The sequence below is a fragment of the Lineus longissimus genome, chromosome 11, assembly GCF_910592395.1.
Source record: "Lineus longissimus chromosome 11, tnLinLong1.2, whole genome shotgun sequence".
Taxonomy (NCBI): domain Eukaryota; kingdom Metazoa; phylum Nemertea; class Pilidiophora; order Heteronemertea; family Lineidae; genus Lineus; species Lineus longissimus.
The window spans coordinates 18,749,629-18,774,897 of NC_088318.1; the positions used below are offsets into that span (position 1 = coordinate 18,749,629).

The 25,269-nt window shown below is 41.3% G+C and overlaps 3 protein-coding genes across 5 annotated transcripts; 1 reads left to right on the forward strand and 2 right to left on the reverse strand.

The window, feature by feature from the left end:
* Positions 1–34: 34 nt before the first annotated feature.
* LOC135495965 (centromere protein T-like) lies at positions 35–7,780 on the reverse strand. Its single transcript, XM_064785020.1, has 10 exons — positions 7,663–7,780; positions 7,269–7,493; positions 6,912–7,098; positions 6,535–6,646; positions 6,154–6,323; positions 3,040–3,304; positions 1,674–2,021; positions 1,155–1,334; positions 826–930; positions 35–485 (listed from the first exon to the last, which is right to left on the reverse strand). The coding sequence occupies exons 2-10, from the start codon at positions 7,491–7,493 to the stop codon at positions 362–364; spliced, it is 1,716 nt and encodes a 571-aa protein (XP_064641090.1). The 5' UTR covers positions 7,663–7,780; the 3' UTR covers positions 35–361.
* Positions 7,781–7,998: 218 nt separating this feature from the next.
* LOC135495680 (uncharacterized aarF domain-containing protein kinase 5-like) lies at positions 7,999–14,593 on the forward strand. Of its 3 annotated transcripts, none has more exons than XM_064784524.1 (14): positions 7,999–8,072; positions 8,488–8,771; positions 8,939–9,206; positions 9,443–9,583; positions 9,868–9,981; positions 10,259–10,390; positions 10,570–10,653; positions 10,797–10,878; positions 11,211–11,384; positions 11,729–11,936; positions 13,128–13,202; positions 13,324–13,422; positions 13,615–13,749; positions 14,002–14,593. In XM_064784524.1, the coding sequence occupies exons 2-14, from the start codon at positions 8,488–8,490 to the stop codon at positions 14,009–14,011; spliced, it is 1,806 nt and encodes a 601-aa protein (XP_064640594.1). In that variant the 5' UTR covers positions 7,999–8,072; the 3' UTR covers positions 14,012–14,593. The 3 variants fall into 3 exon arrangements, with proteins under 3 accessions (XP_064640594.1, XP_064640596.1, XP_064640595.1); XM_064784526.1 differs by lacking the exon at positions 11,729–11,936 and adding an exon at positions 12,522–12,699; XM_064784525.1 differs by lacking the exon at positions 7,999–8,072 and adding an exon at positions 8,207–8,315.
* A 2,126-nt stretch (positions 14,594–16,719) lies between these two features.
* On the reverse strand, positions 16,720–25,240 carry LOC135495541 (anillin-like). The gene is made up of 17 exons (XM_064784312.1): positions 25,149–25,240; positions 23,593–23,722; positions 23,286–23,414; positions 22,927–23,086; positions 22,000–22,822; positions 21,598–21,781; positions 20,281–21,164; positions 19,769–20,140; positions 19,524–19,662; positions 19,241–19,393; positions 18,875–19,047; positions 18,563–18,656; positions 18,365–18,471; positions 18,125–18,211; positions 17,808–17,915; positions 17,519–17,691; positions 16,720–17,183 (listed from the first exon to the last, which is right to left on the reverse strand). Exons 1-17 carry the CDS (start codon positions 25,164–25,166, stop codon positions 17,051–17,053), a joined length of 3,867 nt encoding a protein of 1,288 aa, XP_064640382.1. The 5' UTR covers positions 25,167–25,240; the 3' UTR covers positions 16,720–17,050.
* Positions 25,241–25,269: the final 29 nt, after the last annotated feature.

The window sequence follows — 25,269 nt, forward strand, 5'->3', positions numbered from 1 at the left end:
GTGTAGATATTCACAGTTTATTTACATTCTACATTCAAAATCTTATACCGGACAGACCCCTATCATCGACTCTGTACAACTTAATCTAACCTACCAAGCTCCTGCCTGTGGTCTCACTTTTAAGGATGGAAAATCTATGACACCTATTTCCAAAGAATCGATTACCTTGATGAGATTAGATCTGTGCAATCTTTCTGCAAGATCACTCGACCCCAGTCGTCGGCCCCATGTCTCTTCTACTCTATGATTTTGAGGCACCATACTAGTTATACTACAGTAGAATGAAAGGTTTAAGAAAGACAAACTATTGCACGGATAAAATATAACTATACAGGGATAACAATCTTAATGTCCAGGTATCTTATTTGTGCGGTATGACCTTATTCCCAGCTTTAGCCACAGGAATGATTTGCTCTCGGTCCTCGAGAGGGAGGTACTTCTCCACCAGGGTGTACATCGACTGGTTGTCTGTTACAAAACCTTGTCTGGAATGAAAATTATAAAAAGCATCTCAAAAATAGCTGAGAAAAAGCTATGGAAGGAATACATGAATGAATAAATTATTGATCAGAGAAGTTCAAATCCAATTGAATGCAATAATGAACTGGACTCGAGAGTCGTCTTTCCAAGCAGGTGGCAAGTTTTAACCATCTAGCCCCAACAGTCAGAAAATGTGGTCCACTGACGGTCCCCACAGTCCTGATGGAAGCCAGTGTGAAAAACGCACATACCTCAGGCCTAATGTGGCCTTTTAATGATCTCTAGCTCATTATGACTTAAACCAACATATCTCTTGCCAAACGTTGCCCTATAAGCAATTCTCACCTTCTCATCAGCAACTCGACATCTGCTTCAGTCACTGACACTCGACCAGCGTGGTCTGCGAACGCCGTCACATCTGATGTGAATTGCCGCCAAAACTGGTCCGTTCTGAAGAAAGAGTGGAGTCAGTAATTGACATTCTGCAATATAATGACACCATGAGGGTCCAAGCCCAACATTCCGAATCATGAAACCATCACAACATTTCTATGTCGTTAGAAGGTAACAGGAGGTGCTTTATACTTCTTTGTTCACTACATCAGTGGAATGGTGGAACAATCTTGCCCAGACTTAAAGAATTACTTGTCACAAAACTTCAAAAATCCACTTACACTCTTTCAATTTCATCAAGAGCTCCACTGGTGACGTTCTTACACTTTGAGAAATGGCAGAAGATTTCCTTTATAAGGCTCCGCGGCAGGTTAAAAGCACTATTCACTTTCTTATTCGTGCCAGCAGACGACCGGGACTGTCTACTCGCTGCAGATGGTTTCCTTGTTCTCTTTTGAAGGCTGAAATGATTTTGTCATCAATGGAAGCACTCTATAAACCACATGCAGTCTCCAATTCCTTTCACATCAAACAACATTTAAGCTCAGAATGCTTGAATTAAACAATCTGGATAGCTACATTATCGGTACTTTTACTGACTTCAGATACAAGACTCATTGCTGTTGAAGTAAAACAAATGGAGAGGACCTCATAATCTGATAGACAGAGACATTTTTACACAATCACTGTTAATAGCCACCATGACGTTTCAAATGATTATGTGTAGGATCAGAGTAGCGGTCAGTAGTTGAACTTCTGAAATCATTTGAAGGAATCGGTCGCTCAGTCAAGACACTTACCCTCCAATAGAGACCTGCTTCCTAATCACCGGAAATGCAATTTCTAATTGAATGCGTGGTTTCTTTGGCACCTCCAGTGGAATCATCAACTCTCTTTGAGTTGTTGAATGCAAGAATGTTCCAGACTGATCCAAGAATGACGCCGTCTGCCCCCGCATTGACTGTGACTGACCCTGATTCAACATTGAAGGCTCATGGACTGAGGCTGACTGCTCCCTGACAGACTGGTTATTGATGCCAGATCCTGACTGAGCATTTAGCGATTGTATCTGCTGCAGCGGTGATTGTGATGCTCCTTGGGCGGACTTATTAACCGACACGGAGCCCTGCTGAGTTGAACCAGACGGCCTGCAATGAGTTGAAGTACAGAGTGAGCTAAGACTGCAAATCACAAATTGTCTAGTTTCATGAAAACAAAAGAAATTGAAAAAAAAATTCAATTGGAAATCCTGGAAGAAATTTCGATATCTGCCAAAATAAAAATTGTGACATTTAATTTTTTTGGATTTTTTAGCTTATAAATGAGTCAAAAACACTGAAGTGGTGTACCTGACCAACTCTATCCAACTGACAAACACAATCGGGTTAATTTGCAAAGCTGCAGGAATCCAAAGATTACGGAGTCTCATGCGAGAAGCCATGTTGCTATAAACTCATTAACTTCCAGGCATCAGGTCAATGACCTGAATGAGTTTGCCAAGTCTTCTGTCTGTGGTGAGGCCAAGTGAAAACAATTCTTTGCTTTTCATACTTGGTTACAAAGTCCCACTGTTTACAGTGTACATGTATTATGCACTGTGCCTCAGTTTGGCAGCAGCGGTTAAGGTTTGCCAGCTATAACTGCCTAGGCTGGTGCAAAATATGGAAATTTCAATGTTTTGATAGTTAGAACTCGAAGCGTTTAAGAAAATGATACCAGCAATGTGTTATTTTAAAGTTTTCGGGCTTATTTACTCAAATGGTAGAATGCAGTGAATTGTGTGCATTTTGCTCTTCGTTGTATGTACCAATAGTACTGCTATGCAAACAGACCCTTGGCCACACATGGATGTTGACTGGGACAATAAGCAGAAAAACACAACAATTTGGCCTCAGATGTTCCTGGTAAATACGAACCAATGTCAACTTCATAACACTGTTACATGTATCATGAAAAGGACTCAATATTCCCAAAAGCAATGGAGAAGCAATGAACCAAATTTGGAATCTTTTCAACCCATCTTTGGGAATTAAAAGGTAGGTCTAGGTGCGATTTTTTTTGATATAGAGAGTGTAGAGCTGAGCGACGAAGGGTAAACGTTCATCCCTACAGAACTTGTTTGGTGGGATTGCCTTACATACATCCACAAAATGAACTAGAGCTTACTTGTAGAATGAAGATAAATCTGGGACAGATTGCATGTCGTCATCACCACCTGCTGATGAGGTTGATACCGATTCAACCATGTCTAGTCCAACTGACATATCACCACCTAGTTCCTCTTCACCTCCGTCAAGATCATCTTCTTCTTCTTCTTCTTCGTCTCCTTCTTCTTCTCTTCCATCAAGTGGTGTTTCTGGTATAAGACTCAGCCTATCGTGACTGCGCGTCAAACGTTGAGTCGTATCAGTATCTTCAACACCTGTTGGGGCTAGAATATGAAACGTGGATCAATATCTTCAATACCTGTTGGGGCTAGAATATGAAACGTGGATCAGTATCTTCAATACCTGTTGGGGCTAGAATATGAAACGTGGATCAGTATCTTCAACACCTGTTGGGGCTAGAATATGAAACGTGGATCAATATCTTCAATACCTGTTGGGGCTAGAATATGAAACGTGGATCAGTATCTTCAATACCTGTTGGGGCTAGAATATGAAACGTGGATCAATATCTTCAATACCTGTTGGGGCTAGAATATGAAACGTGGATCAATATCTTCAATACCTGTTGGGGCTAGAATATGAAACGTGGATCAATATCTTCAATACCTGTTGGGGCTAGAATATGAAACGTGGATCAATATCTTCAATACCTGTTGGGGCTAGAATATGAAACGTGGATCAATATCTTCAATACCTGTTGGGGCTAGAATATGAAACGTGGATCAATATCTTCAATACCTGTTGGGGCTAGAATATGAAACGTGGATCAATATCTTCAATACCTGTTGGGGCTAGAATATGAAACGTGGATCAATATCTTCAATACCTGTTGGGGCTAGAATATGAAACGTGGATCAATATCTTCAATACCTGTTGGGGCTAGAATATGAAACGTGGATCAATATCTTCAATACCTGTTGGGGCTAGAATATGAAACGTGGATCAATATCTTCAACACCTGTTGGGGCTAGAATATGAAACGTGGATCAATATCTTCAATACCTGTTGGGGCTAGAATATGAAACGAGGATCAGTATCTTCAATACCTGTTGGGGCTAGAATATGAAACGTGGATCAATATCTTCAATACCTGTTGGGGCTAGAATATGAAACGTGGATCAATATCTTCAATACCTGTTGGGGCTAGAATATGAAACGTGGATCAATATCTTCAATACCTGTTGGGGCTAGAATATGAAACGTGGATCAATATCTTCAACACCTGTTGGGGCTAGAATATGAAACGTGGATCAATATCTTCAATACCTGTTGGGGCTAGAATATGAAACGTGGATCAATATCTTCAATACCTGTTGGGGCTAGAATATGAAACGTGGATCAGTATCTTCAATACCTGTTGGGGCTAGAATATGAAACGTGGATCAATATCTTCAATACCTGTTGGGGCTAGAATATGAAACGTGGATCAATATCTTCAATACCTGTTGGGGCTAGAATATGAAACGTGGATCAGTATCTTCAATACCTGTTGGGGCTAGAATATGAAACGTGGATCAATATCTTCAATACCTGTTGGGGCTAGAATATGAAACGTGGATCAATATCTTCAATACCTGTTGGGGCTAGAATATGAAACGTGGATCAGTATCTTCAATACCTGTTGGGGCTAGAATATGAAACGTGGATCAATATCTTCAATACCTGTTGGGGCTAGAATATGAAACGTGGATCAATATCTTCAATACCTGTTGGGGCTAGAATATGAAACGTGGATCAGTATCTTCAATACCTGTTGGGGCTAGAATATGAAACGTGGATCAATATCTTCAATACCTGTTGGGGCTAGAATATGAAACGTGGATCAATATCTTCAATACCTGTTGGGGCTAGAATATGAAACGTGGATCAGTATCTTCAACACCTGTTGGGGCTAGAATATGAAACGTGGATCAGTATCTTCAATACCTGTTGGGGCTAGAATATGAAACGAGGATCAGTATCTTCAATACCTGTTGGGGCTAGAATATGAAACGTGGATCAGTATCTTCAATACCTGTTGGGGCTAGAATATGAAACGAGGATCAGTATCTTCAATACCTGTTGGGGCTAGAATATGAAACGTGGATCAGTATCTTCAACACCTGTTGGGGCTAGAATATGAAACGTGGATCAATATCTTCAATACCTGTTGGGGCTAGAATATGAAACGTGGATCAGTATCTTCAATACCTGTTGGGGCTAGAATATGAAACGTGGATCAATATCTTCAATACCTGTTGGGGCTAGAATATGAAACGTGGATCAATATCTTCAATACCTGTTGGGGCTAGAATATGAAACGTGGATCAATATCTTCAATACCTGTTGGGACTAGAATATGAAACGTGGATCAATATCTTCAACACCTGTTGGGGCTAGAATATGAAACGTGGATCAATATCTTCAATACCTGTTGGGGCTAGAATATGAAACGTGGATCAATATCTTCAATACCTGTTGGGGCTAGAATATGAAACGTGGATCAGTATCTTCAATACCTGTTGGGGCTAGAATATGAAACGTGGATCAATATCTTCAATACCTGTTGGGGCTAGAATATGAAACGTGGATCAATATCTTCAATACCTGTTGGGGCTAGAATATGAAACGTGGATCAGTATCTTCAATACCTGTTGGGGCTAGAATATGAAACGTGGATCAATATCTTCAATACCTGTTGGGGCTAGAATATGAAACGTGGATCAATATCTTCAATACCTGTTGGGGCTAGAATATGAAACGTGGATCAGTATCTTCAATACCTGTTGGGGCTAGAATATGAAACGTGGATCAATATCTTCAATACCTGTTGGGGCTAGAATATGAAACGTGGATCAGTATCTTCAATACCTGTTGGGGCTAGAATATGAAACGTGGATCAATATCTTCAATACCTGTTGGGGCTAGAATATGAAACGTGGATCAAGTTGCCAAAGAGACTGCCGAAAATATGTCTGTCATTTGGCATGCGTGAAAATTCACTACCGCAAAAATTTAATGATCTGCAGTGGTATTGTTGAATGCATATGGATAAAACTTTCAAAATTTGTTTGGAAAAAAATGACAGAATTGCCTTAAATGACATGTGACTGGTTATTTGCTGTCAACTTACTTCCAATAAAGGCAGAGGTGTTTCCTGATGATGGGGATGTTGAGTTGACTTGAGAGAGAGCGTATGCTAAACCAGTCGGCTTTGGTTTGATCCGTGGGACGTGTCCAAACCTGCCCTCACTTTCCTTGTTGTGGATAGTCAAATCAAGAAGACTACTGTCTGAATTTGGACTGCAAGAAAAAGATTTAAATATCACCACTGCCCTTCTGCAAGAGTGACTGCACGGCAAAAAAGTTGGCCATTACAGTCATCCATGTAGTGTTAACTTTATCCTGATGAAGCGAGGATGATTGAAATGTTTGACAAACTCATCACATACAATAAATCTACTATCTAGGCTTCTCGTTTTGAGGTAAACCGGCTCCAAAAGAAATGTGTTACCTTCTGCTGCCAGAGTTTTGCAGAGATTCATTTTCTTTTCTCGATCTAGTGTAGGGGGAACGCAGGAGATTTCTTCGGTGTTTGACAGGCGCACCAGTCATACCAGTTTCAGCTGGAAAGGTTGAAGAAAAAAGGACAGTTCATGTTATATGTTTTAAACTGATTTTAGGTTCTTATACAGGGTGAACCAGGGAAAACTCGCATTTGATGGCCAAAATCTTGGAATTAGCCTATACCCGCAATATTTATGTCAAAAACTTATTTCATAATCATAAGGAATATATCAAGTGATTGTAAAGAGCTGTCAAATGCCAAAACAAGACGCATAAAGAACGCCAAATAACGGTGAAAATATTTCTGGATTCTGAGACACATACTTGTACTGAGGATATTAGATATCAATGTCCTTGGTGTCTCCTCTGTATTATCAAGGAAAGAGGTGGTAGCATGTTGCATCCTCTTTGCAGATCTTTCCTCAGGATCATCAACATTGTCTCGGTCAGTGTGCCGCTTCTTTCGTACGACTGCGACACCAGTTTTGGCAGCATTAAGGAATTCTTGAATCTGTAGCATACATGAAGTTATTCTAAATCTTTTGAGAAACCCAAAGGCTTTGCAGATATTCTATGCTTATATAATATCCAGTGATAGAAACCAAAGATTGTTGAAACAAACAAAAGCAGCAGTCTTATTAGGGCCGGAAATATCTCCAGTCTAGCACACTAAGTAGTTACCTGTGAACGAGGTGTGAGTTCACCATCATTAGAACTAATTGAATGTTCGGTCCTATTTGCTGATGATAACAAAGCCTGTTTTCTCAGGGTACTATCGTTGAGTGATTGACGTCTAGAACTGCTACTGGACTTCCTTCTCTTTGACTGTCGTTGGACTGGCTTGGATGTCTTGAGCTCACCAAGCACCTTTCCAATGAGAGTCCGGGGAGTGAGTGGTGAAGACATCTGTAAAATAAGTGTATCACAGAGTCTAGAGAGTGATCAGTTGATAGAGTTAAAAAGTTGGTGAATAGACTGGAAGGAAGCCGTGAATTTGTAAATCTTATCTATTTTCGGACACAGCAGGAAAAAGACAAGATCGAGTTAAAACACACAGAGTATATAGTACAAGTACCTTTAAGCTATTAATCGTTTATCTAAACTATGCGATTCTTTACGTTTCAGCACAACTTCATGAAATTTGAAAAATAAAACGAACAGAGAAATACAAAAATCGAATCCACCGCTTCCATATCTTTGGTTGGACTGCAGACTTAATTCTGAGGTAAACTCTGTCTGAGGTTCAGCCGATAAATTACTAATTTAAGAGTAGTAACAACGCAATTTGATTCTAATAGTGTAGTAAAATAATCATTTTGGTTTTATGTAAGAAAAATTTAAGAAAATTTTCCGAATATTGTTAAAATGAAATTATTGTAGAAAGCGCTACCAGGCTTACACCAAATGGTCTGCAGGAACAAGATGTCAGCGCCCATGATTTAGGGTTTCTAAATAATTTTTGGGAAGAATAAACAATCAATACCTGTGAGAATTTGACAGTGCCTATTACTTTATTTTGTAGATTCGAGTGTATTGCTGCTAGTGCTCACGTTTATTGTTTCGAAATTTTCCTGCAATTGAACTTGAAGAATTTGAGGTGAAAGTCTGGGTTGCAAAGCCAAAATACACAACCCAGTCACAGTATGATATAGTAAAGTAACAGTACACTGTACAGTACATAAGTTTAATTAGCCCTAGAGCCGATGATTTACTGTTGACCAAGTTTAGGTGAGTCCTCAAAAGGTACATCAAGACATGACAGAAGATGCCTCAGTCCTAGTAAGGCAAAGCTTTAATACTGTACCGGGTAGCGCATACACTTGTCTGACTTGGAACAGCGGCATTAGACATAGCGCCTATCACTGGGTCACAACCTCATTTCATCCTTGTTCTTTTGCAGATGAACTTTTTGTTACGGTCTGCCAGTGCGGCATCTCGTGTCACAAGATGTCAGACTCGGGCAGGGATCTTCAGGCAGGTTGGAAACAAATTAATAGGAAACGGACAGTACTCAAGGCTTTTCTCGAATATTGCTCCTAAACTAAAAAAAACGATTCTGAAAAGGAAGTCAACATATCTCCTGTTATCGATACCAGTATTAGGAGGGGCATATTACGGCATGTTGGATAAGAGGCAACAACGAAAACTGAGAGTGACTGTGGAAGGATTCCGTCGAGCCTTTCGGTATGTTTATTATGTCCCTAATCTAATCATAAATGCTTCACGTCAATTAAAGTCAATTAGTATGAGATGAAGATTTAAAGATGAATGTAGCTACTTGTAACAGTTGAATAGTCATCTGCTGGTATTGTTTACACAATAAATATTTCATGTTCTCTTTTATATTCTAGGTCTCTAGTCATTGGAATATCCATCTCTGTTGACTATAAATGGTCGTTATGGGGTCTTGAAGATGAGGAGGCAGATGATTTCAATGAAGCCATCCGTCCATGCCACAAGCGAGCTGCTGAAAGAATTCTCAAAGGGTGTCTGAAAAATGGCGGTCTTTACATCAAACTTGGCCAGGGTTTGGTGTCGATGAATCATATACTACCAAAGGAATACTTGTCTACTCTGGAAGTTTTACAAGATAAAGCCTTAACGAGGAGAAAGGATGAGGTATCTATCTATTCTATCTATTAGCCTGTACATTCATGATTCTGTGTGGAGAGAAGCAAGTGGGGCCATTTGTCTTTCCCAACACAAAGATGAAAACGTGATGATCTGTGTTTGATAGTCGAACCTACAACCTCCTAAATATAAGGTTGTCATTCCCACCACTATGCCACTGACCTAGATCTGAGACTTAACAAGAGTGATTAGATCATCACATTGTCTGGCACTTGCTTCTGCAGGTTGAACAACTTTTCCTTGAAGATTTCAACATGAGACCTCAAGATATGTTCAAAGAGTTTGAAGAGGAACCCATAGCTGCTGCTAGTCTTGCTCAGGTACACAAAGCCACCACTCATGATGACAAAAAAGTAGCTGTTAAGGTGAGCATAGAGAGCGTTTTCAATTTTTCTAGCATAGCGTACAGGTTTGGTCTTTTTGGCTTGATTCTGCAAATGTGAAAGCAACTGGTGAAACAATGGAGATGTGTTTGTGAATGTCAGCCCCAGATGAACACAGGATGATTCGTGTTGGATTAACTGATACTCATAACCGTAACTCGTAGAATGCACTGCCTCTGGGTGCATGGTCAGTAGTTATGCATGCAAGCCTATAGTTGTGAATGCTGTTAGTAAGTTCCTTATTCATCCTCATTATTATCTTGCAGGTGCAGTACATCGATCTCAGGGACAGATTCCACGGTGACATCAGAACAGTAGAGATACTCCTGGCATGTATAGGATGGATGCATCCAAAGTTTGAGTTCTCCTGGGTATTACGGGTAAGTGACTACATACATGGACTTACCCATCGTGAACCATGGACTTACGGCAGTGCTTGACTAACTTACCCATCGTGAACCATGGACTTACGGCAGTGCTTGACTAACTTACCCATCGTGAACCATGGACTTACGGCAGTGCTTGACTAACTTACTTAAACAATGTAGATCCTTGTTGAAGCAGAACAGAGTTGACAACCTGAGCTGTTTTAGCAGCTTTGCTGTTTATCTTCATTGTCTTCACATCTTGATGCAAACTTTTCGTTATCTTTACCAGGAATTGAAGGGTACATTAGAAGCTGAACTAGACTTCGAGACCGAGGGTGAAAATGGTGAGAGGTGTGCGAGAGAATTGAGTAAACTTCCGTATGTGTATGTTCCCAAAGTTTATAAACAGTATACGACTAAGGTAAGTGTTAATGGGACTTACCAGTATCACACTGGAGAACTCATTCCCCAGCTTGCCGAGGATGTGATTCCTTTTAGAAAGTTGAAATTAATGCTGCTGCTAGTTTCAGATAGTTGATTGTTATCATTATAGATTTGCATTGCCTAGTAAATATTATAAAATGACTTTATTTATTACAGCGGGTGCTAACAGCCGAGTTCATAGATGGTGTGAAAATCAGTAATGTGAAAGCAATAAAGGAAATGGGTCTTGATTTGAAGGATGTAAGTTCCAATCTTACTGTACAACTTGTAGTTCTAGTTGTGAAACACCAGTCATCGTATTGCTGTCACCAATGAAACCTTGACTCTTTTAACCAACACGTAAAGATCGACTTCTATAGTCAAATGATGTTGTCTTGTTTCAGATTGACACGAAACTTGTAGAATGTTTCTCCACTCAGATCTTCCACACAGGCTTCGTACATGCTGATCCACATCCTGGCAACAGTAAGTTTCAAAGGCGCCAAAGATTGCTGACTTACATGTTGAATGAAAATGACATGCCCATGCAATGGAAGTTGAGTTGGCGTGAACTATGAATGTCACAAGAGACGAACATTGGTTAGGGTGAGGGTCAAGCTTGTAGCATATGACATGTGATGAAGAAGTGTTTGAATCATGTGATAAGATTTGCTATGAGGTTAACACCGGTAGCTTCCACTCAATAGAGACATGTTTGACTCTGGTGAGAAGTGAGATCTGTGTCTTGGGATGGACCAGCGTGGCTTTCAAGGGCCTTTCATCCATAGAGCTAAGGTCTTAAAACCTTCCATTTTCAGTTTTTATACGTAAGCGTCCCTCCGATGGCAAAGCTGAATTGGTGCTTCTAGATCATGGTCTTTACGAGTTTTTGGAGTCGGAAAAGAGGGTTAATCTGTGTAAACTTTACAAATCCATTATACTCAGGAATGGGGAGGAGATGAAGAAATACTCGAAACATTTGGGAGTTGATGGTAAGGTGGTCTTTTTTATTATCTAAATGAGGATATGGTGAAGAGAAGGATGTTCAGGTACTGAAATTCTAGATGGACTTCATGAATTGTAACTTTCGTCAGGTCACTCAAGTTTGCTAGTGATCTCCGTAAAAGGTTCTTAAGCTCCTTGTAAAGAATGGCATGTGATCAACAAACAAAACACTCGTGTGTTTTTGAGTAAAAATATCCCACTTGTGGTTTATGGGCTTGCATGTGACCACACCTTGGGTTAGTGCTTTCTTGAACCATGCATGCTCATCACACAACCTGTATTGTCCCACTTTGTAGGCCCTGACACCTTCTTTATAATTGTGTTGTTGCAGACTTCTACATATTTTCCATAATGCTTGTGCAAAAGATCATTAAAATCGATGGTAAAATCCCCCTGGCAGTTCAACCCATGACACACGCTCAATACAGGAAGCTAGACCAAGATTTAAAAGATGAAGTTAAGAAAGAAGTTGAGCTAATTCATGATCGTGTCCTTCAAGTTATGCGTGACATGCCAGGGGCCATGTTGCTTATCTTTAGGTAAGGCTGGTGTTGGCCAGTTCTTAAACCCTCAGGTTCAATCAATGGACTAATCCTGCATGCTTCAATGTAGAGTAGAGGATCAGTCCACTGTTGAGATGAGGGGTGATGCTTTTGGTGTACATTATTTGAGTTGAGGTCTATCATTTTTTGCCCATTTCAAGTGTATTTCTGTCAATGACTCTTCTAGTTGTTTATGTGATGTATTCAGTATATTGAATGTTTCAGTGTCTGTGTGCAGTAAACTTCTAAAAAGTCTTCACAAATATTGCCCGTGCTACGGTGATGTTACTACATCTAGATTTCACCAAGATACTCCTTCACACTAAGTAATGAACAGGTGATACCACTTATCACAGATAATGTACACCAAATAGCAGTTAGTACCTTAGCATTCATGGTCAAACCTGTGAAAGGATTGAAGTTATGTTTTGTTAGGGAAGATGACATTCAAACAATTCATGCATTCTCAAAACCAAAATCATATTTTCTGCCAAATGAAGGAGACATATAACTTCAGCCCTTTCAGGTTTGAAATAATGAGCATATTCAGACAAGAGCAATATAGTATCTTATTGCTTTCAGATTTTAATATTTTCTGTGAAATAATTGTCCAGCGGCCACTCTCGAGGTTAACGTACAAGTTACCAAGTAAAATGACGGAGAGCGATATTAAATATATGCAGAAGATGGCGCAGAATCATTTTGATCAAATCATGGCAGTGCTTCGTACCATGCCTAAGCCAATGTTACTCTTCATAAGGTTTGTCTCATTGTGCACCCGACGCCGTCTCATTTATTGGGAATATTTTTAATTTTTGTTCTGCTTTGAGCCTTTAATATGAAAAGATTTGAGTTTCTTTGGACAAATATATTTCCCTTTGTTTGCTGGTGTTACATGTAGCTTGTTGAATTTAGATTTTTTGCATTGAAATCATTCTTTCATTCTATTCTTGCATGTTATTCATATGTGTCAGTTAAAAATTACATTACATGACTTTAGCCACAGTGTTGACCAATCTTTCTCTAGGGGGGAGGAATCTTGGGTATATTTGCCATTATTCAGGTAGTTGGGCAGAATATCCTTAGAGACTTTTGTTCTGATGCATCTGAGGGAAAATTAAGTAATATTTTCGACCACTACTTGCCAAAAATAAAAATCTGTTCAATATTTTCTTGTCGTCTTTGCAGAAATCTAAACACAATCCGTGCGATCAACCGGAATCATGGTCATTTAGTTGATAGATATACAATTATGGCAAGAAGGTAAGTGTGTGTGACTCTCTTTTATAGAATATTGGCATGAGTGGGTCTTAAAGATTCATGAAAGATTGTGTATCCCTCCGACAATTTTACTTATCAGTTATTTTCATTTCTCACTTTGCAGTGCCATCCGAGGTATCCATATCGCCGAGGAGTTACAAATGACATGGCGAGGGAGGCTAGTTGCATTCTTGGACTGTTGCGTATTTGATTATAGATTAAGGTGAGAACAAGTTACCAATGTGACCATTCTGTCTGAAGAGGTGAACAATCTGAAGATATCAATGAAGTTATATCAAGGGTGATCTTCTTGAAGGTAGCACTACACCTCAGGGGACAGTGTCACAACCAGTCTCCGATAGACAGCTGTAAATCTGATGACTGGGAAGACTTCATTTCATGATATGTTTTTCAGAACGGAAAAGGTTTGGGATTCACTACGTCTGTGGATTTCCTTGAAGATTTTCCACATTCTGCAGTTCCTGGGCAGAGCTCCGAGCAGAGAAGATATCGAGAGATTGAAGGATGCAGTTAGACCTAAGGAGCAAGTGTAAGCAATAAATCACACTAACTTTATTCTATGGATGCTCTTGCCTCACCATTGCATGGAAGCGTTGGTGTGTTGGGCATATAAAATCAGCCACCCACATCAAATTGTTTTGGTGACAAAACATGATGGTAGGCCTGGAGCCAGCTTAAATGCATGTTTTCACACCTAATTGTACATTCAAAATGCCTATCATTGTCTGTAAAGCTAGTGTAATTGTTTCCTGTATTTGAATTACTCTCCTTGTCCTTTCAGGTTTCAGTGAGAGCTTACATGACCAATCATAAGTATAAAAGTGTGAAAAAGCTCTTCTAAATCTGTGATAATGGACTTCCAATATACAAGCACAAGTTGTATGTTGATGGAATAAGGAACACCAAACAACATGAGGTTGAGATTTCTTGAAAACAGTGAAGGGAAAGTGAAAGCTCGTTGACTGCTCCTGACAGGGTGTGATACCGAGCCACGTTTCATCAGATCAACACTGCAATCAGGTGCTTGAAACAGGAGGACTAAATCATATGATTTTGGTAATTTTGAGTAGAAACCATGTTGGATGGAAAGCACATGAAAAGCAATCATTGACATTGTCAGCGATCCCATTGGTCTTCTAGATATGCTGATGGGACTCAAAAATGTTAGAATCTGGTGACATTTTTGTTGCGTATATAGTTAGTGAGGTAGATGTTGGAGCCCGGGGCTCATATTCAGGAGGTTGTGCTTCTTCTGACTGTCTTTAAAACTCTAGCTGAAAGAGGGATATCATGAAATATTGATTACTGCCTGTATGTTTGATTTCTCTTGTTATCCCCAGGTGTGATTATTGTTAGGTTCCATGCTACTCTGCCTATTTATCGATTCTGATTTATAAAACTTTTTTCAAAAACTTTTGGTTTTATTTCTGTTAATTCATAAGTTTTTCTCTTTGAACAAGGTGACAAGTTCATGTACCACAGGGTGGCCCTGAATTATTTTCCCTCACACAATAGAATTCTATTGTGCAAGGGAAAACCTTTCTGGACCACCCTGTGGAGTACAAAACAAACCATTTGGAGCCAAACATAGACAGTGGCATGTAAAGAGCAGCATGAAGTACAAGAAAGTGCTTGGTGCCCTGAATAGACTTTGAAGTTCTGCCTGGGCCATCTTCCTATCTCGCTGATGACCTGCAGCTGTTGGTGTCCTGATAGCAAGTGGAACCGCAGGTTATCCCAGCTATGCCACTGCAGTTCTGGATGTCCTGATTGTGACTTGGACCACAATCTATTCTAACCATTTCACCTGGACAGCTATGGATGTCCTGATTGTGACTTGGACCACAATCTATTCTAACCATTTCACCTGGACAGCTATGGATGTCCTGATTGTGACTTGGACCACAATCTATTCTAACCATTTCAGCTGGACAGCTATGGATGTCCTGATTGTGACTTGGACCACAATCTATTCTAACCATTTCAGCTGGACAGCTATGGATGTCCTGATTGTGACTTGGACCACAATCTATTCTAACCATTTCAGCTGGACAGCTATGGATGTCCTGATTGTGACTTGGACCACAAGCTATTCTAACCATTTCACCTGGACAGCTATGGATGTCCTGATTGTGACTTGGACCACAATCTATTCTAACCATTTCACCTGGACAGCTATGGATGTCCTGATTGTGACTTGGACCACAATCTATTCTAACCATTTCAGCTGGACAGCTATGGATGTCCTGATTGTGACTTGGACCACAATCTATTCTAACCATTTCAGCTGGACAGCTATGGATGTCCTGATTGTGACTTGGACCACAATCTATTCTAACCATTTCATCAGGACAACCTGCATCTGTGGATGCCCAGATTTCAACTGCAACCACAGTTCTTAGGACCAACTTGTACATGTAGCTGTTTATGTCCTGATTGTGACTGGGTCCACAAGCTACTTGAACCATTTCAGCTGCCTGCTTGGTCTTCATGTCCTGGTTGTGACACCAAGGACTGATGTTATCAAAACAAAGTGTAAAGTGTCCTTGTAGCATCAAGTATTATAAGAAGGAAGAATATGTCAATAAAATGATGTGCTTTATTGAATGTGACTCACTTGTTCAGTTTACAATATTAAATAGTGCACAGGTGGGTCACTTGCAGTTCTATAACTGTGAGGACAGGCTTAAGCCAGCCAAGGAGTGTTTGAAGCCACAGTGGTTAAGGCAAGTGAAGAAGGGCTGTACACACTGCGAATTTCAACTCTGGAGGCCAGCTCAAACCTGTAGTTACATGTACAGTAACCCCTGTCAATATACAGAAGGAAACAAAGAATAATTCACAAATATTGTTAATAAGAATTCAGTCTGAATACAGTTTCCAACAATGGTTACCTACAACAGAAATGATTTAAACACAGTGAAACCTCAACCTTGGTCATCTCCGCCTTTGTGATAGCTGATGATGCCTATTATGTCTGTACGTCGAGGTGTTAACTACTGTAAATGAAGACTTATACAACTCATTTGGTCACCAGACTGAATATTGCATTAGCTGTTGAAATTTCATGGTTAAAGCATTCGACAGTTCATTCAGAGTTGACAGTGTTTCCTTTCTACTTAGTCTGACACATATCTCTAATCTTAAATCTCAATCTACACAACAAAATAACTTTTTTTAAATACATTATTCGAAGAAATAAATGCGTAAAGGCAGTATAGATGTACACACACACAGCACACTTATACTTCAACCACTCACAATAAACAACATTCACACCTCATGCATAACATAACTATCCAATCATGCAAGTATAGAGCACTGACAAAGTGGACTTCATCAAGGCTCCCGCTTCATATATGAGCTACAAACCGAACTTCCCAATGACCCCACCCCCACCCCTCACAGACACACCCGAAGGTTGAGAACCATTTACCAAGGTATTGAGACAACAAGAAATTCTGAGTTTTTAAACCCCCCACCTGAGGTATAAAAGGTAGACGGAACCTACGGTTTGAGAGTTGGAGATTTAGTCAGAATTTGAAATGTTCAGTCGAAGGTGCCCCTGTATCTATACAATATTTACAGAGGTGATGCATATATGTTCCTATACATTATTCATAGATATAACTATTACAAAAAGACTACATGTTCTGTCCTCCTGAAGGCATTAGTCCAAGCATAACCCTGGCCTCAGGGTGCTCGTTCATGGCTCTATCTAATGATAGTAACTGAGGAAAACAACAAAAGATATAAGCACTTAAGTTAGCAGTATACATTGAGAATGCAATCGTGTCCAAGACAAAAACCTGTTGGTGAGTTGACGTGTTTTAGAGAACTCTCTTGGGCTGCCTGAGTGGCTGTAAGGCATCCGACTGCCAAGTGCGGATATTCTTCAGCGCTTGGTTCAGTTTGCCACACCAGAGAACTCGGTCATCTTTCGTGTCAGCAGAGAGCATGTGCCTGCAAGATAAAACAACAGGAATATTGAACATGGATCGGTTAACATCTTGTTGCTCTTAGTCACATTCAAAATCCGAATATGCTTGGGGCACTTCAATGAAGATCTCATATCAGATCTGTACCAAAACCATCATTCAACAGGGTCAGGGAGTGACACCAATTCAACCAGTGTGAGGCAAGGTGAGTTGGCTGGTAGGGTAGCCCTGGTGTCCACTACAAAGTTGCCAACTTCATCCAACTTTCGTCATCAGAACTTTAAGGGGCGTCATTCTATTCTTCGTTGGATGTGGTCATCAAATTCTGTCTGGCTTTTCTACCCATCTAGAGTTACTCACTTGATTGAAGTCATCGTATCGTAACTCCAGCTGACCAGGGTGTTTTTGTCCCCACTTCTCTGTGGCCGAACGACATTCAGCTCAAACGTGTTGGGACGTGCACAGATATCGCGCGGGATGATTCCAACATGCTCTGTGACACAGTTCTTCAGGTTAATGACACCCATGGGATCCTGAAAATAAGATTGGAATATTGATGCAATTGACACTTCCTACAATGCCATCTCTGAGGAACAGTCACAGAGGATTGAACTTTGTCAGAATACCAGGCTATAAGACACAATCTTACCTTCCTGTATTCATCATCAGGGTACTTCCAGTATCGTATTTGATTGTTGGCGAGCACACACCACCGGCGATACCAGTTGCCCAGACCTGTCACATCCTCAAACATCGTCTGTAATGAAGACACATTATGAAATGACCATTTGAAATGCATTTCAGCAAATAGCAAGTTAGTAGGACGTTTGACTGTGGCTAAATCCAAAGACAAAGTCACACAAGTTGTTGGCCAGCCATAGCCTGTAGGCATTTCTCAACCTGGGAGTAATAAGAGTTAAGTAGTTGTGATAGCAGCTGAAGACATTCTTTGTACTGTCAACTTACCAAGAAGCCTCTTTCTTCCACATTTGTATCGAGCACACATCGTAGTTTCATATGAACAAGACCCTGCAGTGGACTCAGGAATGGCACCTGCAAGGAGAAGAACCCGAGTTGGGTTATGCTGCAAAATCTTAACTGTTTTTCATCCCATGTTTTTGATTCTTTCATGGCCCTTTCTCACATAGCTACATCTTGTTTAACCCCATTTCAACTCATCACATAATTATGTCCAACTGTACTTACCCTTTGTAGAGTGAATGTCACATTATGAATAGAGCGTAACGTAATCGGCACAGATGCAATCAGAGAGAAGTTAGTTGTCCTCACGGACATGGCACCAGATGCATGATCTGAAATAGAATAAACATAGGCAATAATATACATTAGCTGGTATGTGGTGGCTAGAATGACCTGATTATGGCATGGAAACAGACTACGTACCTGGAGTCTGACTAGAACCTTTGCCTTTCCCAAAGATTTTCTTTGGCGTGAATCGTCCTTTCTTCTTTTCAGGCTCAGCCTCCCGGATAACACTCTGAAATGACAAGATACACAAGCTTTAAGATAAGGATCGTTTTATAGGCAGAGTGAAGTTCATTCGTTGACCAAAAGGTTGACCCAACTCGGAGATGAAACATGCTGATAACTGAAGATGGTTTTGTCAAGAAGTCCTCAGGTTCCAATTGAGGGCCTGGTGACTTGGTCTTCAGCCAGTAATATACAGATGAGAGTAGTTCACCAAGGTTTACTCACCATACCATAGATGTCGAGATTAAACTGAAAGTCGCTCTTCAGTTCGTTGATCCTAAACATGTTGGGCATTTCCAACACGCCCTTCATCCCACCGTCATGCGTTGACACCATCTGGGTGACCAGGATGTGGGGTCCGTTCTTCAGGACGCACATGAAGAAATGAACAGCAGTATCTGCAATGAGAGAATCAGAACTTATCATACCTACACCAAGAATGTTTTAGCACTCTTAGCAGAAAACAGGCACTGGACAATCTCTGAAGGAATGACAAGCGAAGGCCCCCTTTTTTAACTGTCAAAAGTCAGCCACTGAAACAAATTGGCATTGAAGTTTTGCTACTCCAATGGCAGCCATGGGAATCCTCACCATGTCGTGTCTGCATCTTGTTGAGGAAGTCTTTCTTGAGTGGAAGCCTGATGTCACTGATGGTAAGAGAGCCCTTACAGCCGTCTGTCTTTGGTGTCACAGGAACCTTCTTCAATCGTTCGATTTCTTCAATGTACGCTTGCCGTTTCTGACCTGCAACAGTTGTGAAACGATATCTAATATCTAAATGACTTGGACTTTCTATAAAGGAAGTGTCAAATATTTCATGTCAGACAGTACTTGTGTGTTATGATTTGACAGTTGGAGATGAAAGCACACTTACAGGCAATCAGTAACACTCTGTTACACTCCACCTGCTCCAGTGATCCAGCGAATGAGGAGTTTTTACTGCAGCACTTGTTGAGGGCGTTACTAGTCTGTATGATGACGCTTTGTTCTTGTTTCACCAGGTCGTGGAGCTCCTGTAAATAATCATCAACAAGTTGGTTAAAAGTTAGAGTTTCTGTGGGTCAAAGGACGAGACACGTATTCCATGACTCTGTTGCCATTATAGACATTGTGTCTTACCTGTATTTTCTGGCGGGCACTTTTCTCGGGAATGTATGGCATCTCATCCCGAGATTCTGACGGTGATGTCCCATGCTGGTCACGTCGCACAATCGTCATTTTGGGTGCTGGCTGATTCCTTTGGCCACGTGTCGACCGGTACATATCAACATTATACACAATCTGTTTCTCGGCATGTTTCTTCGGGGATGGTGACTTGTACGCTTGTGTCTGAGTACGGCAGTTGTAAGCACCGACTGGTGGCAGGCTCTCGTCATCCTCGTCCCCACTGTCTTCTTCAAGAAGATCGTCCATCTCCGCGCACAGGTCGTCAGTTCCCGACGAGTTGTCACCATCATATGACCCGGTCTCTTCTGTTTCTTCTGATTGGCTCTGAAATACGAGTCATAAGTTTGATTTTCTAGAAAACTGGTTTGTTTGGATGACACAAATACATGTTACAATCTACCTGACCTGACTGTGACTCCTTCAATTGGTGAGAACACATTGCACTTGTATAGAAATGTACTTACAACTTGAGTATGATACGTGTTCCTGTACTCGGGCCGATCGTAGCGAGTCTGACTCGTTGACAAGTAATGATTCATCCTCTGCTCCATGGATTCTGCCATTCCACCATCACGATCAGATGACCCGAGTGGCTCGACACCGAGGGACGACGTCACTGATGACTGCTGGTCACTCCAATCAGATGCCTGGTGATGATGACTCGGCTTCCTCTGGTGTAAGAACTCATCATCCTCGGAGAAATCACTCTCAGATTGATGGTAGTTTTCAGAATCTTGACTTGTGGTTTCTGTCTGCAGAGATTCCTCCTCATCCTGAGATCCAGGATCCATTTGAATCTTACGCTGAATCGTGACCGTCTTGCTGGCATCTGCTTTACTGTTGACAGTGACAGTAGTCTCGCATGTGAAATTGTCACCCTTTTCGACCACCGTGGTAGATGAGGTTGAACCCTTGGTGTTCTCTGCGTCGTCATCTGGATCACTCTCACATTGGTTGTTCATCGCCACCATCTCACTTTCATGTTTCTCCCGCTGAGGAAGAGCAGCATCTTTGCCAGCATTAAAGGTCTTCACCCTCGTCCAGATCTTATGATGGGCGGGTATCTCTCCACCACCTGGTCTATGTGGTGTCTCATCATTGAATTCTTGGGCTGGCGTCGCCTGCACTTGGTTACCATGGCTACGTGTGACAGGTTCCTCTGTGACGGGATTTAACTTGATGTGTGACTGGTCGCTCTGGTGCCTCGCTTTCATTCCCGTGGCAGCTTGATTCAGACGATGTACGGCATCCTCTTCACTGCTGTGCCGGGTCTTTGCACATTTCTTCATGGGACTGTTCGTTCCTGTGCCCATCTCAAATCCCATCGCAGCCAGCTTGCCTTCAAATTCTGGAAATAGTTTGAGGATGGATTTGCCAATTACACACTGGTCTTGAAACAGAGCCATGACATTAATCAGTACAGAACAGTGTCCCTAGAACAATCACCACAATCCTAAGTAAGTTTGGACAGAGCATTGAATTGTCTAACTTTTATACATGTTGAATCAAGTGAAATATCATCAAAATACAATGTACAGTCCTGTAAGACATAAACATTATGGGATCTTTACACTGGACCTTCAGATAGAGCACAAGGCTACCTCTCATTACACAACATGATGTGTCTATATGACCTGTTACTCAATATTCAATTGAGGTCACTACTAATTGGGACAGTTACCCAATCATGGATCTCAGCAGTTTTAAAGTGATTACGGTCCAAGCAAACTCTTTCCACTCTTGTGGTACAACACGTTACTGAAAAAAACACTGTTTCCTACCTGATCGCTTCTGCTCTTTCGATTCCTCCTTGGTGATTTTGCGTTTGTTTCCATTACTGCGAGGAGGCGCCACTGGTTCTGGTCCGACCGCTTGTTTAGGGATGACCAGCCCCCTCTTGTAAATGTCAGTCGCTGGCAACGGTGCGCGGGGAGGCACATTGAAATCATCGGCATCTAGATCCCGCTGTGATGTAAACAAGAGGTATTAGCAATGGGAAAGAGATACAATGTGGTCTAGTGGTTGAGGAGTCACATATCAAATCTAAACTGATCAAGTTGTGGGTTCCACATGGACATGGACATGCTTGGGCAGGTCCACCGGTTCTTAGAGACATTCAACCAATGCTTAACTGTGTATGGGACTCAAAGTTAGGCCTTAATGCGATGGAGTAAGTGTCTAACCTGTATCGGGGTTGAGCTGACAGTATAATCCTCCTCCTTCAGACCACTCTTCCATCTGTTACGTAGAACCTCCATGTCTTTCTCTCTCATCGTCTTACACTTCTCAGCGATATCATTCTCCTTCCAACCATCGTGCGTCTTGGTGAACAACTTCTCCTGCAGTCCCTGGAGCCCCTCGTGAGCGCTGGGTGACAAGATCTCTTTGGGAGATTTTGGAACATGTTGTGGTGTCCTTACCTCTTGGTATTGTTTGGCACGGGAAGCTATGGCATCACAGAAACTCATCTTTGATGTGACAGGTTTTTGAGGTACATACTTCACCTCGGCACTGGTTTTCTGGGCCCAAGCCGCCATACGTGCATTCACAGACTTCTTTGTAGGTTCCTCACTCTCATCCAATGTATCTTTGTGACCTGGACTAGGAGGCGTATTCTGAACACGTTTTTCCCACATCCCCAAACGTGACGTAACAGGATTCTTTGCTGGTTTCTCATCCATGTTTTCCTTTTTCTTGGTGCTGACCTTCAGTGTGGCTTCAGAAATAAAACTTCCACCACTCCCAGCCAATCTCGGTGAATTTCTGACAGGACTGCCTTTAGTCGGGGAAGCAAATCGCTCACGTGAAGGTGGTTCATTTCGTCGAGGGAACCGATTTGGGCTCTGAACGCTGGGCACCAAGTTCTGATCACTTGATGAATGAACAGGGGAACTAGCCGGGGATCTGTCGTGTAAGAATGTCCGTGGCGGTTTGGAAGGGACTGGACTATTGTCTTCTCTCGGCTGTGGAGGTTTCCAGACTTTAGTTGGTTTTTCTTCAGTTGTCCTGAAACACAAAATGTAAAGGGATTTATATAAATTCTTTTTGAAACCGCCATATAATATGATAAAGCACGTGCTCAGTAGCTCCACACACGAAGCTGCACTTACTTAATCATCGGGTGATCAAGGTCATCCTCCCAGCCGTTGATATCCTTGGCAAGGGCAGCAAATCGGCTCTTCCTGGCACCGATGGAAGGACGCGATGGGCGGGAAGGTGGTGTTGGGTCCTTGGACTTCAAGATTGGGGAGGGAGCACTATCTTCATCACCTAAAGAATGGAAAGGGAAAGGACACTCTTAATTCAAACTCTCCCAACAGGCGGACAAAATTTAATTCACTTGAATGAAGCTAATTTTCAGAAACCGATTTGACATTGAGCAGAGTCAAAGTTTTGTGTTTAGATTGTGGTTAACCTGTACATGTCTCTGTCAAGATACAAGCAAACAAATTTCACCAGGTCAACTCACCTCCATCCCAGGCAACTCTCTGCTTCACCAATGTTTTCAATCGTGAATGAACGCCTTGTATTGCTGGTGTATCTGGCTTGATGTCCGATTCATTCTGACGGAAACAGTGTCGCTTTACTGGACTTATATCTGAAATGGGAAATTAGAACATCACAATGAAAAGCACTATCTAAGCACCATTTCATTCGTGAGGGTGGCTTCTCTGGGTTTTTGAACACGTCGGGCCGAGAAGTTTACAACAGTTCTTCAAAAATCATAAAGTAACAGACTTGCTGGCGTCATTTCTAAACCATCACACAATGCTTACCATCAGAAGTCTCCTGAAAATTCTCATTGGTGTTTTCCTGCAGGGGTTCAGGTGACCTCTTTGCTGGATTGCTTCCCTTCATCTTCTTCGCCAGGTCTGCTCGACGCTGGCGGGTACGGTCCAACAATTTCTGGAAAGAACAAAATTAAAAAGATACCTTACAAATCATGATGGAGATTTGGCATGATGGGTGAAGGTTTTGCTTAAGAGATGGTTCACTGTTGTCTGTGAGATGACTGACATCCATGTTGGGCCACACTTGACTAATATTGAAGCTGATAGGCATTTCGGACAAGCTGGTTCAAGCTGGAGGGAGATCAATGCAAAGAACATACAATAACCATCATAATCAACATCATCAGATACATAAGCCCCTTGTCGCCCAGCGAATAACCATTATACATGCTATTGTAAGAATAACCACCAACTGACATGCACGTGGAAGACATGAATGCTGACTCAGTGACTGTTGGGAAACAGATCAGCCAATCTTGGAATACATTCACTCATTTGGACGCACATGCATCATAAGACACAAGAGCTGCAAAGACCAGATTTTCTAGTCAGTTTAGTTGATCAGAAACAATCCTTTATGCCAGAAAATGGCTCATAGTAATCCCTGCAGCATTTATTCATTGTTTTGGAAGTGCAGTGACACATTGGAAGAGCATCCCAACTTGTGATTGAAAGGTTGTGACTTCATGGTTCAGCTAGTTTGCTGCCTCTACATTGTCGAAAACTTGAGGCTCTTTGCAGCCCTCTGTCACTCGCAACTGTGCACCTCTCTAAGAAGAAATAAGACCCACAATAATGCAATCAATTAATTCATTCATTTACCAGTACAAAGAGTAGCAGGAAACCAAATAAGATAAATATTACTAAGGGCACGGCCTCTAGTAATTTTACCGCTGGTTGTTTATTCTCTTTAGGCGAGGCTCCAGACTCAGCGGCATTTTGCGGTTGCTGAAGCAACAAGAGAAGGGGTTTCAGTGCACTGCAGATGTTGTCAGGAGTCCATCTCACTTCGTGTTTGTGAGAAGGGACCAGATTTATTTTTGGCGGTTGGGTTTGATTTTGGAGTCTCCTTTCCTCGATGTCTTGCCAATAAAATAGTGCTGATATGACGCTCAACATTCCAACAACAAATTGATACATGTATGTAATGTTGTCCGACATTCATCTCGAATCATTATTCGATTCATGGATCGACGCGATAGGACTGGTTAAAAACTATACGGTCAAATTTTTGACAAATAAGACAAAGAATCTAGGCCTATAACTAAGTACGTGTAACAAATGGTGCGTGTTGTAGAACCATAGCAGTGCCATACACTAAGTGCAATAAAGTGCGAGTGAGAGTTCAGCAGCTCATCACTGTAATTGAACACCGTTCATGAGTTAATTGACTGTAGTGTATGTTGTGCATGTGCATGCATGCAGCATAGCCATAGTGCATAATGAATGGGCTTCTTCTGGCATTGCACATGAGGACAAAGCAGCATTTTTTCGTAATTTTCGAACCGACATAAAAACAAATTATGTATTTTTCAAAGTACCTGGGTGAAGGGGTCCATTTTGATGTAACCTTCAGTAAAGAATTGAATCTAATTCAGTAGAAATCGGGAATTATTCACACAACATTTTCTTCCTTTTTTACTTCCTTTCAAAATTGGCGGT

Coding starts and splice junctions, on each gene's coding strand:
- LOC135495965 (XM_064785020.1), bottom strand. CDS start 7,493: ATGTCTTCACCACTCACTCCCCGGACTCTCATTGGAAAGGTGCTTGGT. Junction 6,324..6,534: donor CAAAACTCTGGCAGCAGAAG/GTAACACATTTC, acceptor TTTTTCTTGCAG/TCCAAATTCAGACAGTAGTC. Junction 2,022..3,039: donor GATTTATCTTCATTCTACAA/GTAAGCTCTAGT, acceptor AACTCATTGCAG/GCCGTCTGGTTCAACTCAGC.
- LOC135495680 (XM_064784524.1), top strand. CDS start 8,488: ATGAACTTTTTGTTACGGTCTGCCAGTGCGGCATCTCGTGTCACAAGA. Junction 9,207..9,442: donor TAACGAGGAGAAAGGATGAG/GTATCTATCTAT, acceptor TTGCTTCTGCAG/GTTGAACAACTTTTCCTTGA. Junction 11,385..11,728: donor GAAACATTTGGGAGTTGATG/GTAAGGTGGTCT, acceptor GTGTTGTTGCAG/ACTTCTACATATTTTCCATA.
- LOC135495541 (XM_064784312.1), bottom strand. Junction 23,415..23,592: donor TTTTCAGGAGACTTCTGATG/GTAAGCATTGTG, acceptor TTCCCATTTCAG/ATATAAGTCCAGTAAAGCGA. Junction 19,394..19,523: donor CAGAGTGTTACTGATTGCCT/GTAAGTGTGCTT, acceptor CAACTGTTGCAG/GTCAGAAACGGCAAGCGTAC.